Source organism: Pogona vitticeps, chromosome 2 (assembly GCF_051106095.1).
Source record: "Pogona vitticeps strain Pit_001003342236 chromosome 2, PviZW2.1, whole genome shotgun sequence".
In the NCBI taxonomy this organism is placed as follows: domain Eukaryota; kingdom Metazoa; phylum Chordata; class Lepidosauria; order Squamata; family Agamidae; genus Pogona; species Pogona vitticeps.
In genome coordinates this window covers 139,906,467-139,921,936 of record NC_135784.1, presented here as the reverse complement: position 1 = coordinate 139,921,936, position 15,470 = coordinate 139,906,467, and the positions used below count along the sequence as shown (strand labels likewise).

General features: G+C 45.2%; 1 protein-coding gene and 1 pseudogene across 1 annotated transcript in view; both read left to right on the top strand.

The window, feature by feature from the left end:
• Nucleotides 1–15,470, top strand: part of TMC6 (transmembrane channel like 6) — a 34,616-nt gene that overhangs the window by 8,479 nt on the left and 10,667 nt on the right. Inside the window, exons 4-14 of the mRNA XM_078384258.1 lie at nucleotides 3,951–4,082; nucleotides 4,237–4,395; nucleotides 6,297–6,402; nucleotides 6,591–6,684; nucleotides 7,107–7,361; nucleotides 8,514–8,707; nucleotides 9,669–9,813; nucleotides 10,260–10,415; nucleotides 11,094–11,260; nucleotides 13,225–13,306; nucleotides 15,232–15,329. Coding sequence (XP_078240384.1) covers nucleotides 3,951–4,082; nucleotides 4,237–4,395; nucleotides 6,297–6,402; nucleotides 6,591–6,684; nucleotides 7,107–7,361; nucleotides 8,514–8,707; nucleotides 9,669–9,813; nucleotides 10,260–10,415; nucleotides 11,094–11,260; nucleotides 13,225–13,306; nucleotides 15,232–15,329 — 1,588 coding nt within the window. The remainder of the gene's footprint in view (nucleotides 1–3,950; nucleotides 4,083–4,236; nucleotides 4,396–6,296; nucleotides 6,403–6,590; nucleotides 6,685–7,106; nucleotides 7,362–8,513; nucleotides 8,708–9,668; nucleotides 9,814–10,259; nucleotides 10,416–11,093; nucleotides 11,261–13,224; nucleotides 13,307–15,231; nucleotides 15,330–15,470) is intronic.
• On the top strand, nucleotides 2,087–2,307 carry LOC140705252 (U2 spliceosomal RNA; annotated as a pseudogene).

Here is a 15,470-nt window from a genome sequence, read left to right as displayed (position 1 = left end):
GCTTTTCTACTCCTGTTCCAGGAGGACGCCTGGGTAACGGGGAAACTTTGGATGCTGTGAATCCATGACCACTCTTGATCTGCTCCAGAACATTATTTGTTCCCGTTTATGTTGTTAGACATGCAGAGGGAGTGCTGCAGTATCCCATCCCTCCAGGATACCCTTCAGGGACCATACGATCCCAGCAAATATAAATGATATCTGTATTGAAGCAACTGGACTGACTTGGAGAAGCAAAACACTGGCTGAAATCCTGTTGGCAAAGCTGCTGTACTTACATTACTTTATTACAGTAAAAAACCAGCATTAAATAAATAATACTGAACAGAACAGAAATATACTATATATATTATGCTAAGCACCACATTCATGTAGTATATGAAATTTATATAACAAGCATCTGAAAAGAAAGGAAGGAATCATTGTGTTAATAGAAAACTATAGCAAGCTGTGGCCACACAAAATTTGGCCACTTTACTAGTAATATGAAAGAAGCAATGAAATATAAAATTCTTCAGATCTCCCTGTGAATTTTTGAAGAATAGGTAAAAGAAATGCTTGATAAAGGTCATGGTAGAAGGAACAGTGTAACTGATCATGCCCAGCTGTTTCCACTTCCCCACTTTCATGGGGATATAAACAGTACTGACAGGGTACAGTGGTGCCTCGCTTAACAACGTTAATTCGTTCCAGCGAAATCGCTGTAGAGCGAAAACGTAAAGCGAAAATAAAAAACCCATTGAAACACATTAAAACCCGGTTAATGCATTCCAATGGGCTAAAAACTCACCGTCCAGCAAAGATCCTCCATACGGTGGCCATTTTCGGTGCCTGTATAGCGAGGAATCCGTCCCTAAGCACAGCGGGGAGCCATTTTGAGCACCCGGTGGCCATTTTGAAAACCCGACGATCAGCTGTTTTGATTGTCATAATGCAAAGAATTGGTTCCCAAAGCAGGGAACTGATCTTTGCAAAGCGAAAAAAACCCCATTTAAAATATTGTTTTGCGATCAGTGAAGCAGATTCATCGTAATGCGGGGTAATCGTTAATCAGGGCACGACTATACTCCATGATATCTCTCCTCTATAGGATCACAGAAGGTAAAACATTAAATCAGGCTTTCCTGCAGCAAGGATGCCATCACCAGCCAGAGCCTTCATTCCCCCCAAGATCCCCTTCATCCTGGGGCAGCCTTCAGGAGCCATGGTGTGGGAGTGGGAATGATTTAAAGCAGAAAAATGCTGACTGTTGTCAGTCCCAGTCCCATCACTGGGACTGGCACTTTATATCATTCCTTCTCTTGTTCTGCTGCTCTTGAAGGCCACTCCAGGACAAGGGGAAATCCCTAGAGATCCCTGAAACCTGATGGGGTAAGCTGTAGGCAGCTTTTTGTTGACCCTAAATGGTCATGGCATGGCTGATGATATCATCCTCATTACATGAGGTAAAGTTGCAGAACAGGATTTCAGCCACTGTGAATCTCTTTCATGCTGAAGAATGAAACACAGATCACAAGACTGAAAATTCATAAACTCAGAAATTTGTCAAAAAACATAAGATTCTCAGATGTAATGAGGTTTTGGTATCTCTGCTGCTTTTTTCTCTTCCCACGGGTCTTTTGAAGACTCTATGCAAATATCTCTGGGTAAGATTTACTATAGGTACAAAGAAATCATGTTGGACAGCAGGATGTGCCATATAACTCGTCATTTAGTCATGTCCGACTCTTCGTGACCCCATGGACCAGAGCACGCCAGGCCCTCCTATCTTCCACTGCCTCCCGGAGTGGCCTCCACTGCCTCCGTATAACTACATTATTATGAACTCCTCTAAGATCTTTCTTAAGACTTCTGAGAGCCTTGATGTTGTGCAGATCCCAGCCTTGATGTTGTACAGAGACCAAGCGACCCGAACGATCTGAGCTTTCTACAAGGACCATTCTCCATGGCCATGGAAGAACACCCCGTCCTGAAGGCCAGCAGCATAATTGCCATATTATCCAAACACATACAAATAAGCACATTATATTAGTGAAACTAATTTGGCAGCTTAGGGCATGTGCTTTGTATTTATTCATGCCAAACAATCACTTCTCGGCCTTTTGGCTAAGATCAAGTGTAGTATCTGTGTGTAGTTCATGCCAAACATAGTGACAGCAAGTGGAAGCCACCTTCTCTACATTCCTGTTTTCTTTCCATGCCTTCCTTCCATGTTCTGCTTGGTTGATTTTTTTATGTAGTGGTAGAAATTCTAGACTTGCTAAGTCCTTCCCCTCCCATAGGAAGCAACATCCTCATGTATTTCAGCAGGTTGGTATGCTCATAAGAGAGGTTTTGGGGCTGTGCCATGGGTACCAGTCTGAAGCAAGCCAGAGGTCATAAGAACATCGCTTGAATATGTTAACTTTTTGAATGAAAACTCCCAAGAATCCCACAACTTGTAGTAAAAAAAGAAAGGAACTTCTAACAAGTCTGCACGAAACGTCAATAGTCACTCGAGTCAAGATAGAGGACAAGCAAAGAGGCAGGACCAAAGGAATCACCCAGAAGTTAGGGCTGAGGAGGCAACAGCACATAGGAAGAATCTTGTTGCAAAGGAAACACTCAGTTGGCTCCTGAGCTGCTGGATAGCTCAGTGGTTTAGGCTGCTGGTTGTGGAGCCAGAGGTTGGGAGTTCAATTCCCCCACTGTGCCTCCATGACAGGGGTGGACTCAATGATCCATAGGGTCCCTTCCAGCCCTGCAGTTCTAAGCTGATGGTTACCTACTTTCCAGCCCAGAAGGTTCTGACAGATGCTTGGTTAGGTCAGTAGATTTCATGTTCAGCATTATGGGCCCATGAAGGATCGAGATCAATTCAAGATATTAAGCCTTTGCTAAATTTGGAGGAGTTGCTTAATGTTCAGTGTAGATGCTATCCTCACAGAGAATGGATATTACATTTTGAACATATGAAGTATTTCAAAACCTCAGGAAGCTCAAGGATTTATCATGTTTGGTATAAAGGTGCTTTCACATTTTCTTCTCACATATGTTTTGTCAGGATGCAAACATTTGAACCATAGAAGCTTGGGGGTTTTCTCTTCTAGCTAACACTGTCTCTTTGTGTCATCGTTGGCTGGATAACTCGCCTTTGTTTGATACTTTTGGGCAGTGGTTTCCTACCTTACGTCCCAAGACCTTCTTGGAATAAGCTTTTATTTCTGGCTGTGCTGACCGGGATTTCTGAGAGGTGTAGTCCATGAATATCTGGGAACCCAAGGCTGAGAATCCCTGATTTAGGGAGCAATCATTGAACCAGGTTGTGTGCCAAGAATCTAAGATGATTCCTCAGTTTTGAGCCAGCATGGCAGCTGTAAATGTTTGAGTTAGTCCACCCACCCCTTCCCTTGAGGGGAGCAAGGCGGTACAGTCCTTTTAGGGAAGGATGAGCATTGCTGCTTAAGTAGAACCTTCATCCTCTCAGCCAAGATGCAAGTAAGCTGGATGTTTTCTAGCAGAAGATCTGTTCCTCATTCACTCACGTTGAATGAGGGGAGGGAACAGGGAAGAACTACAGTAGGAGTCTAATGACATGTTCCTATGTGTGGCTTAGAGATCTGTTAATACTCTGATCGCTTCTTAATGCCCCCATGAGAGCAGTGCTCTTGATTTACAGATTGTTGAGGGAAGTGCCATGTGGCAGCATATAACTTTATTCACATAAGGACTATTGTGGACCAAATGGTTGATTCTGGCTTTGGGGTGGGAGAGAGAAAGAGGGAGAGAGGAAACAAAGAATGGGTTTGGAAGAAGTGGCCAGGTTTGAAACTTTTTCAAGAAACACCACCTTCTAGGAAGAAGGAAAAGAACTAAAGAGGAAATTTATATGAGGAAGATCGCAGCTATGATAGCTCAACAGGAGGCTGGTGGTTCTGTAATTAGGCCTCTTTTCCCTTTCCAACTTCCAGAGAACGCGGCTTCTGTGGCTTCTCCTCCCCACCGGACAGAGGCTTGGGCTGCAGTAGATGAGACTGTGGAACATCCTGACTTCTCCTCAGCCACGCTCCGCATCCTTGCCAGTATGCCTAGCCGTACTATTGGTGAGTTTTGAGTGAGCCTGCCTGGAAGTACCTGTGCAGCCCTGGGCCCACTTCTGGCTTCTTTTGTATTCCGGATCAGGGGACTGAATGCTCAGGGTAATGAGATGCCCTGCCTTCTTTTACCCTTCATTTTTCCTACCCCTTTTGCCTGCAGGCCGCAGCAGAGGAGCCATCCTCTCCCAGTATTATAATCGCACCACCAGGCTGCGTCACAGGAGCAACCGTGCCCCCCTTCAGGAGGTGTCCCGCTCGGCGCGGCCTAGTGTCCGACAGCTTGATCTAGAGCTGGACTCTAGTCATGAAGAAGAAGACAGTAAGTCTGCGCAAAGAGCTAGGAAGGGGCATTCTTGGGCATGGTTCAAAGGAGTTGAGGATCCTGAGTGGATACGTATTGTGCCCCCATCCTAGAAATTCACATGATAGGGAACAATGGCTATGATTTTCTGTATATTAGGGCTCCATCCCCAGCCAATGGTAAAGGATGGTGGGAGTTACAGTCAAATGTAGTCTGGAAGGTTGTTCATTCTCCGGTTCTCTGTACATGGCCCACCCATCCAGACGGCTCCACCATCTTTGGTCAGGATATGAGGTGGATTTCCTTGCCATAGGCAACGGGGGCTCTGTCCTGTTCCAGGTAAATGATGCTTAGAAGGCTTACAGTCGCTAGCAGCTACACCCTTTCAAGAGGTCCATTTTCAAGTTCAGGTCCTTCCCTATGAGTTGTTTCCATAGCATATAAAGAAAATAGATCAACCGAGGATGCGATCAATACTGTGCTTCATATGGCTTTATCCCACTTGGAAACACAAGGGAATTATGTAAGAATGCTGTTCGTGGACTTTAGCTCTGCTTTTAACACCATTATACCCCACAGATTAATAGACAAACTTAAAGATCTTGATTTTCCAGATTCTATCTGTCTGTGGATTTTGGATTTTTTAACAAATCATCCACAAAGGGTTAAACTGAATGACTACATCTCTACTGACAAGATACTCAGCACTGGCACTCCACAAGGCTGTGTCCTTAGTCCACTACTGTTCTCCATTTATTCATCGGATTGTACCAATAACCATCCCAGTAATAGGATTATCAAATTTGCAGACGATACTACACTAGTAGGACTTATCTCTGGGGATGATGAGTCTGCGTATCGGGACGAGGTATTACAGCTATCCCGCTGGTGCAAAAAAAACAATCTTTTATTTAACATCCAAAAAACCAAGGAATTCATAGTGGACTATAGGAAAAAAAGAGCAGACATTCAGCCACTGTATATAGATGGAGTTTGTGTGGAACAGGTGGTTGAATGTAAGTTTCTTGGGACTATCATAACAAATGACCTGACTTGGAGTGCAAACACCGCTGCGTTAATCAGGAAGGCACAACAACGGTTGTATTTTCTAAGGATTCTTAGAAAGCAACAATTGACTGAGAGTTTGTTGATCACCTTCTATCGGAGTTCGATTGAGAGCATATTATCCTACTGTCTCTGTGTATGGTTCACGAGCTGCACAGTGGCAGAGAAAAAGGCAATTCAAAGGGTGATTAAGACAGCCCAAAACATCATTGGCTGTTCACTCCCCTCTTTGGAAAAATTGTATTAAGAACAGATGTAAGAGGAAGATATCTAACATACTGAAAGACTCCTCTCATCCGGGACATCAGCTCTTTAAATTATTACCATCAGGAAGGAGATTCAGGGTATTGAAAGCAAGGACAAGCAGATTCAAGAACAGTTTTTACCCAAGTGCAGTATTGAGTTTAAATGCGGGGCCGTAGGTTTTTGGTGGAATTTTAATTGCTGAGAGAAAACGGGGTATCTATATTTGGATGGTGAAAGTTGTGTATATTTTAACTTTTTTTTGTAGTGTTGTCCAGTTTTACCTTGGGGAAGAGCACCTCATTTCGTTGCACCCACTTGTGAGCGCAATGACAAATAAATTTCTTATGTCTTATGTCTTATATTCCAAGAAATATGCTATGGAAACAACTGCTGTCCCAGAGAGCACGCCGTTTCCTGGCTGCCCATCATCATCCCCATACGTATTTTTCATGAGGTCCAAATCAAGAGCAGAAAGAGCAAGAAAAGTCCTCCCTTTGACCTGTTTTTCTCCTGATGGCCAAAATGTCAGCTGTTGGGAAATGCAGTCCTGCCTGCCTTGGCCCTCCAACACAGGCCTGTAATCGCCCTCCGTGTGCTTCCCTCCCTAGCCAAGCGTAGCCTGCTGGTGAAAGAACTCCGGGGCCTGCCGGCAAGTCAGCGAATTAACATGCTACAAGCAATGCCGCTAAGTCTGGCCGAGAAGCGCAGGCTCAGGTCAGTGCTTTCAAGCTGTCTTAGCTCCACCTTTTCTGTTCATAAGCTTGGGTACCAGACCCAAGAGTTACACTGTGTGTGTGAGGCAAATGGGGACTCTGGCTGAACCAGCGTAGAGACCTCGTAATTCTTTCTCAAAGGGCAGATTTATGTAATGCTTTTGAATTCTTCTGTATATCTTGCCACAGGGAGGATTCAAGCGGCCATTCGGGCACCTTGAAGAAACCCAAAACCACGGCTCCTTTGTCGTTTTGCAGCCGACTGAAATACCATATCATTCTAGTAAGCCATGAACCATACCTGCCCTCTCTAGTACAGGAATGGCGGTCAGAAACATAGCAGCTTACTCAGACTGAAGCCATGGGGTGAGGCGGTTAGACAGTTGGACTTGGTCTTGTGAGTTCCATGTTGTCGTCCCCATTTGGCCATGAGAGTCACTGGGTGGCCTTGAACCCATGACTTGCTCTCAGCCCTGACCTGTCTCAACAAACGGAGGATAAAAATGGCAAGAACTCGTGGGTGCCTTGCACTTATTAAGGGAAAGACAGCATATAAATGTAACGAATAAAGAATTAAAGTTGGAACGTGCACTGATGTCGTTCTTCTGCCAAGGCCCACAGGAAAAAGCCCAGAAATGTTAGCTGGTTAAATTGGGAGCTCATCCCTTCCATCCACCCTCTCCTCATATCCTATTTCCCTTGCAGGGGTTCCGGAATCTCGGGTACAGCCTGCTGTCCCTCTTTCACATTCTCCAGCCTTGGCATTATTCCCTCAAGCAGATTAGCGGCCGCTTTGGATCCAGCATCCTCTCCTATTTCCTCTTTCTCAAGACTTTGGTTATGTTCAACCTCTTCTTGTTCTTGATCCTGTTGGTCTTCGTGGTTGCCATGCAGGCAGCTTACCCTCCTGACACACCCAACAGCGAAGCCTTCACAGGGCTCGACCCCTTCACTGGAGCGGTGAGTCTTCCCCCAATAAACCAGCATTCCTATAAGCCTGAGGATTTGGACTTGAGCCACAAAAGCTCACACTGAAGTGTTAATAGTTAAGACTCTTAAGGAGTCGCAGCATTTTTAGAAAATTATTTAAATTACTTAATTTTGGTTTTGTCTAATATGTGGCATTCCTCTAAGTTGCTCTACAGGGCATAAAACAAAGGGGTTGTGGTCTGAATTGAATACCACGTGGATTCCTCCCCCACCCCCCAATTTCTGCTCCCACCGTGGATTCAAGAATGGCTTGTGCAACACAGCTCTTTGCTTAGCCCATGAGACATTTCTTAAAAATGCAGACAATGGTTGTCAGCTGTGAGAATACGCAAGGAAGATGGCAGTCAGAGGTGGGCAAGGCATATTTCCCTAGTTTTACCTGCCATCTTCTGCATTGTTCCCACCGCTTATGAGTTTTCCACCATGGTGGCAGGAAAAAACCCACAGAGTTTCCCTGTAAAACAAGGAACATAAGGAGCCTGTGCCTTGTTTCTAAGCAAATGGTGCTCTTGGAAACCTCCCAGAGGTGCAGGTTGGCCTTATAAACTAAACATATGCTCCCTTATGTTCATCACTTTGAAAGGAAATTCCAGGATCTCACCCCCCCCCCCCATTACTGCTAATACACAATATGTAGTTTAGTGACACCGGAATGTATAATATTTTGTGGTTTCAGGGGTAAGCGGTATTCCTCCCACTCCACATAGCTCCTGTGTTTGTATCTCCCACACTCATATAAACAAAGCTTGAGAAGGACTGGCATCTGTGCAACGACTGATGGTTAATCCACAGCAAAGTATAAAACAGCTTTTAGGGTGTAGCAACATTGGGATAATTCACACATGCATAATAATCACCTGAGATTCCTGTACTGTACAATCAGGGTGCAAACCGATGCTATCAGGAAGAATTGTATTTGTGATGGTCTGAAGAGTTAGGAAAGTTGTGTGTATGTTAGCTGTGAAAAATGATTCACACAAGCAGGTGATCTCTAGCAATTAGGCTGCCTGAGTGTCAGACACACTCCAGTCTCTCTCTCGGTCTCGGTCTCTGTGCCTCTCTCTCTCAGCATGAGATAATGCACGGAGGGAGCTGGTGCCAACTTCTCCTTTCTCTCTACAGGGCTACTTCAGTCACACATTGATGTATTATGGCTTCTACAGTAATTTCACACTGAATGACCCCTGTGGTTCCAGCTCTAACGTCACAATTTGCAGGCAGCACAGGCACATCCAAATGCCATACAGTATGCCATTGGCTTATCTGTTCGTCACTGGAGTCTCCTTCTTTGTGATGTGCATTCTACTGGTTTACAGGTGAGATGCACCTTCTGCTCACTTTGCCTGGGAAATCAGGCATATTCTTCACTTCTTTTCAGCTAAAATAGGACCAGTCCTCAGTTTTTCATAAGGGTCATCACCTTTTCTTATATTTGGGAAGAAAACTTTGCCCCCATTAGAGTTTTGACATCTCCGTGAAATGAATAATGACGGATCCCCAAATATTTTCCTACTATGCAAAGTAAGTTGTAATTCGGACCATGTTTTCCCTTTAGGCTGAAAGTTAAAAAAAAACAAGAGTTTTGTTCCTGGAGAATGCTCATGCCTTCTGAATTAAACCTCTGCTGACTTCTGTCTTATCAGCGTCACTTCTGTTCTCCATTTGGGTTGCTGGGTGCTCCCCTCTGCTATTCCCCCCTCTTCCTAGTTCGCTTGCCGAATGCCTCCCTCCTCAGCATCTGCTACCTGCTCTATTCTCACTCCCACCTCCATTTTTTTTGCTCTCACCTGGGTGACATCAACTTGCCAGGTTATGGCATTGTCCCAGTGGCTGTAAAAATAACCTTCTGGTGCTTCAAGATTGATGCATTAGCTGATGTTGGAATGGTGGTCAAGTGGGGGCAGAGTGGACGGTAAGGGCAGCCTCTGTATGTGTTCTTCTTCTTCATTCATTCTGTCCCTACCTCGGAGAATTCCAGTGAGATTTTTTTTAATTATTTTTTGTTTTCTTTAGGGTTTACCTGTTCTCCTCCAAGTTTGTACACTGAAATGTAGAAAGTGTGTTAGGGGCTGCAGTAGGCTTGCTTCACACAGTCACTGTCAAGACTTTTTACCAGGCAGTCATTAATCTGGTGGTAACAGTAAAAGTGGGAATAACTACACAGTTACCATGAAGGATCTTGCTTGAAGGACTGTTCAATAAAAACTGTTTCTGTCAGAAGCCATCAAGATTTGTGTACATGTCAGCTCACTGACACTTTTCCCCCTCACCTCGCAGCATGTCCCGCTCTTTCGGGGAGAGCTACCGTGTGGGCAGCGCATCAGGCGAGCTGGCCATTAAAGTCTTCTGTTCCTGGGACTACAAAGTGATTCAGAAGCGCTCTGTCCGACTCCAGAGTGAAAACATCTGCACTCAGCTGAAGGCAAGTGCCCAATTCAGGCTCTAGAAAAGGGAACAAGTAAACCAGATGTGAAACTCGTCTTCTAAAAGAGCCAGAATATTTGTGACTCTGGAAAATCAAATGTCTGTCTCTCCTTCTGCTTCACTGCAGCTGAAAACAGAAATCAGAAATTACAAGACAATTGTCAGCACATTCAGCAGCATTCTCTGCCCTCACAGTGCTGGCATTGCTTCAGCTTTTGTCCGTGCCAGCGTGCTCCTTTCCCCCCCCCCTCAAGATCTGAAGTCTCTCCAGTCATTCCTCTCAGCAGAGTTTGGGCCACCACCTTTCCCATTTGTCATCTTGCTTGCCTCCCAAGAGGCAGCTTGGTGGCAGTTCTCTGTCTCTGCTTCTTAGGAAGCTGTGATGCTGGCCACCTCCTCATGGACCAACCCAAGGTTTCATTGTCATTGTTTTTGCATTCTCAGGAGTGTCTGGCTGAGCGGTGGTCCAGGTCACACCCACTGAGCTTGTGTAAGAGACTGCAGAGGCTGGCCGTGCTAGTGATGGCCTGGACTCTGGTCCTGGGCACCGTCCTGCTCTGTGTCGTTGGGGTGTACTACTTCTCTGAGTATATCCATCAGGTGAGTAGGCTGCAAGTTCAACACGGAGCCTGTTTCATGCTCGGCAGTGGTTTTGGTTCGTGGCTTGCTGGATGCCTCTCTTGGGCTCATAGAATAGCAGACCAAGGCCTGGGCCTGACTTGCAGAAGTTACATTTTTGGATTACAGCTCTGAGAATCTCTCAAGGGTTGGGAGATTCTGAGAGTGAATGATCCAAAAATTAAAATTTCAAAGTTCTGGCTGCACGGGTCATAGGAATACCTATTATTTCTGTAAGAGTTATTTTGCAAGGGTTTCTTTATGATTCATGTTTACGTACAGGATGGCATTTTCCCCAGGTTTCCCCCGAGGAAAAGGCCTGTATCTGTTGGAACTCGTTCTGGCACGCAACTCGTTCCCTTCTACAAAGACTTAACTCCTCACTCACCCCAGTCCTGTTTCATGTACTTTACCACACAGCCTGTGGTTTTCTACTGTGACTGCTGCAAAGTCTGTGGTTGCTTATGTCATGGCGGTGAAGTGGCTGTGTGCATTATGGTGTCCTGTGCTTAAATCTGTTCAGTTTTCTATTTGAGTTAAATATAGGCAAATTAGCATATGTTGCAAATTAGCATATGTCGATAGTTGTTGAGAATTACTAGGCTGGATTCCTTTTAAAGATAAAGAACGGATGATTTTTTTCCCCCTTCTCTTTCCCAGGTGCACCAGGAGAGGACCAGCAGCCCTGCTGGGAAGGGAGCCCTGCTCTTGGCTTTGCCTCTCCTGGTATCTCTGATTAACTTGCTCATGCCCTACATGTACAACCTTCTGGCTTCTTGGGAGAAGCAAGACTCTCCAGTCTTGGAGGTGTATGTTGCCATCTCCAGGTAACCCAAGGTCTGGGCAGGTGCCATGAAGGGGGGGGGAGATAAAGAGCAGGCTGCTGCTTCTGCCCGTTGTAGGTTTTGTGTATATATAATTTCTGAAGCAGTTCAAATAACCATATGTATAAATATTTTAAATAAATATGGCCAACTATAGTGGAAAGAACTGTCTGTCTGTCTGTCTGTCTGTCTGACTGACTGACTGACTGACTGACTGACTGACTGTCTGTCTGTGAGGGGGCAATGACTGGTTTTTGAGCTCATTTGCCAGCCCCATTGTGTCTGGAATAGAAATAGCAAAGAGATGCAGAAGGCAGAAAACCTTGCCTTCAGTGGCACAGCGAACAATTTACGGCTGGGCTAATTCCTGAAGCATTTAAAGCATTTCAAGGGTAACAAGTACCCATCTTCCTTCATAGGGAAATCTAACAAATAGGAAGAGAATTCCACATTTGAGCCCTCGTTATTCTCCTCCATGTTATTCCAAAGCAGTTGAAGAGATGAGAAAGCAACATTTGGATCTGGTTCAGAGTTCATAGGAAAATTTCAAAGCTTGCTATCTAACCATTCATGTATCACCTTTCCCTACTTTAGAATGAGAGAGAGCGAGAGCTTTCCTTTGGAGCAGAAGACAGACTTAAATGTTGTTCTTAATTGCAATGATTATTGTGGTTTGTTGTGCCTGCTGGCTTCTTTTTGATAGGCTTCCTTAAAGTTGCATCCTGCCGCTACATTGTTAACACCTTCATATTTTCCAAAGTTAAAAAAGACCAAAAAGCCGTCCGTCCGCTCTGTGGTAAAACAGGGCCATCCATTATTCCTTAGTCCTCCCAAACCTTGGCCTGTATAATCCAAAAAGAGTGTGGCACAGAAAGTGCAACTACGCTGGGAAGAAGGCGTTGTGGAGCAGTAGATAGATACTATTGCATTTCAGTCCAAAATAAAAGAAAAATGCAAAAATAAGGAAGAAAAAATACGACACCTTAAAGACTGTTATCTTTTAATGTAAGCTTTTGTGAATCAAGTTCATTTCTTCAGAGATGTCCACAAAAGTTCACATTAAAATATAGAACTTCCTCATTGAGAGACCACAGCATTTTTTGTTTGTTTTTTATTTTCATTTTGTTTTGTTTTTGCCTAACATACCAGTACAGACTTACACAGCTACTTCTTGTAAAACTCCTTCCATCCTTCCATTCTTTTCATTGATGTGCCTTTCTTTTCTCCAAAGAGACCCAGAGCAATACATACAGTATAACATAAAATACTCCATTTAAATCAGAGGTCCACAAATGGTTTTAGGACAGCGGACTGGCTGTGAGGAAGGCAGGGCACCCGCACTTGCGTGGGCTCTCAGGCACATGCACAAAGCGGTGGGGGAGCATGTGCATGCCCGCCAGTGCCATTGTAAGCCCTCCCTTACTCCTTTGTGCAAGGGCAGGAACGCCTGCACACCTGTCCACCCCTTCGCTCGAGCGCATGGCTGAAGGGGTGGGGGAGCGCTCACGCTGGTGCTGGCACACGCACACATGCGCAAAGCAGTTGTGGGAAGGGGAGTGCGTGCGGAGGGGAGGTCTCTGTCTGCAGCCCGGTCTGGCTCAGGCCACGGGGCCGCGGGCTGGGGGTTGACGACCTCTGATATAAATGATGGAATAGAATAACATTTAGCAACAATTATAAATATTAATATATAAAACTGACACAACTAGTGATGAAGGCTTCTGGGAGTTGCAGTCCAAGAACACCCTGGTTGCCAAAGGTTGGGAACTACTGAAATAAGATGATTTGCAAATTGGTTCTCTATAGGTTCCCCAGTTTGTGACGCAGAGAGACATTTACATCTCGTTAGCTGTGCAAGAAGGATTGTCCTACAGCTAGCAATGAAAGAAAGCTGGTCAGGGTTGCTGGTTCCCCTGACTTGGAAGTCAATTCCCTCACATGTGATTCTTTTCTTCTTTTCTCTCTAGGAACCTAATTCTGAAGATGGTTATTTTAGGCCTGTTGTGTTACCACTGGTTGAGTCGGAAAGTGACTTCTTCAAAAATTCAGGTCAGTGTGACCATGTGAAGACGGATGCTGGTGCTGCCTGGTGAAGCTCCAGCAATGACAGGTCCTTTGTGACTTCATCCCATTGAACCATCAGGCCAGCATAGAAAAAGTGGAACAAAAGAGCTTTTCTCCCTTGTCTGTCTAGCGTGGGTGACTCTTGAGTTACTACATAGCTTCCCCTGTGACTGGTCATCATAACTGCCAGCTGGGAAAAGAGAAGAGGGCCTTTGGGAGTGTAAACAACCTTTCCTGTTGCTCAAGATGACCTCCTTAGCTTTGCTTTTGTAAAAGAGGTGGATCTCAAATCATGTCATTAAAGCAGAAGTGTTTAAATGAGACAGTGCTAATGTATCTGTGGGACAGGAAGAAAGTTGCTGGGCCTTTAAGCTGCAGCAAGGGCTGGTCGGTGTTCCCTCATTCACTCAGGAGCAAATGGCACCTTTCCTCCTTCGAAGCTGAGAGGCTGAACATCCTCTGTCCGCTGGGTAGAAAGGCTGCTCTGATCAGTAATGCTCCTCCCACACAGCAGAGATGGATTGAGCTCAGATCTTCATGCTCAGGGTTTTAAGAGCAACAGCATTTTTCACCACAAGACGCATAGAAAAATACGACTCATGGGGATCTCTAGAATCAGAGTGGGGAATTTGGGATATCTTGCAGGACTTCATCTCCCATTAGCCCTAGTCAGCATCGCTGGTGGGGAGGGATTTGAGAAGCTGCATTTCAGCATTGTGTGAAGGACCACACGCTCTTTATCCCGGTCTCAGATAGGAGGCTCAGCACTTTCTCCACAAGGAAATGTGTAGTCTCTCTCTCTCTCTCTCTCTCTCTCTGTCTCTCTCTCTCTGTCTCACTGCATGCTTGTATCTGCTGAGCCTGAAGAGGAGGAGGAGGAGGTTCAGAGACAACATCTAGCGTAGCACCTAAGAACACACTTTGGTTATAAAACAGGAGCAGGTGGCTGATGGTCCAGGAGTGTAACATGGCCCCAAAAGGCCAAGTCTTCTCCGCCATAATACCTCCATCTCCTTACTAAGCTCTTCCACCACTTTCTATGTGAACTAACATCCCAGGAAAGGGCTCTTTAACCCACTTTTCTCTCATAGGTCATAGTAGAGACTCTGGTGGAGTTCTGCCCTTTTACATCTCACTAGGTCATCACTCCTGCGTGTAAGCCAGGAAGCCCCAAGCAAATGAAGAAGGATCTGTTTAGGGGTATAAAGGGAGATCTCAGCGGAGTCAGTTGCTGTTCGCCCCAGAGAAGAGAGCTGGAAAGAGCCCTTTGCCCGTGGTTTCCATTCATGAGAAACAGCAGGGATTGCTGGCTAAATTCAAAATGTGGGCCATACCCCAAAGTAGTGGCTAATGATTGCAGGTTACAAAGAGTTGGCAACCGCAGCAGCGAAGGTTCAAAGAAATGGGGACCGGCACACAAAGAGGAGTGGCTGGTTGTCATAGAGGATACACAAAGGAGGCAAAGAGGCTGAACAGTAACTACATAATTATTTATTTATTTACTTACTTACTTACTTATATATATCCCGCCCATCTCGTCAATTGACCACTCTGGGTGGCTTTAAGAAACTATTAAGTTTTTATTCTGCCCTTCCCTCAGTGAAGTCATTGTTCTTCTCCCTATTTTATTCTCACAGCAAGCCTGTGAGGTAGGTCAGGCTGAAAGAAAGAGCGATGAGTCCTATACATCATCAGGAGCCTCTCAATAGGTGACATTTATAACTCAGCAGGGGGACTTGAACCCTAGTCCCTTCAGTCCCAATACAACACTCTTAAATCATTATACGCAGCTTTATGACTGTTTGTCCTGCAGTCAAGGACGCTGGGGAAGTCTTTGGGGGCTAGGGGAGAAAAATGGCTCTTTGTTCTTTCTCTCTGACACACACATGGTGCTGCTGATCTTTCCACAGTGCTGGGAGACGTTCGTAGGGCAGGAGCTGTACCGCTTGGTGGTGATGGATTTCATTTTCACCCTGCTGGATACCTTCTTTGGAGAGCTGATGTGGAGGTAATATTTAAGCAACCCCTCTCTCTCCGCCTACCTGCTAACAGCTGTGTTCATTGTCCAGTGCAAACACCCCCCTTTTAATACACTTCCCTTGAATAACTTGAGAGATAGTTAAAAACAAGGTAGATGTTTCTGCACCCC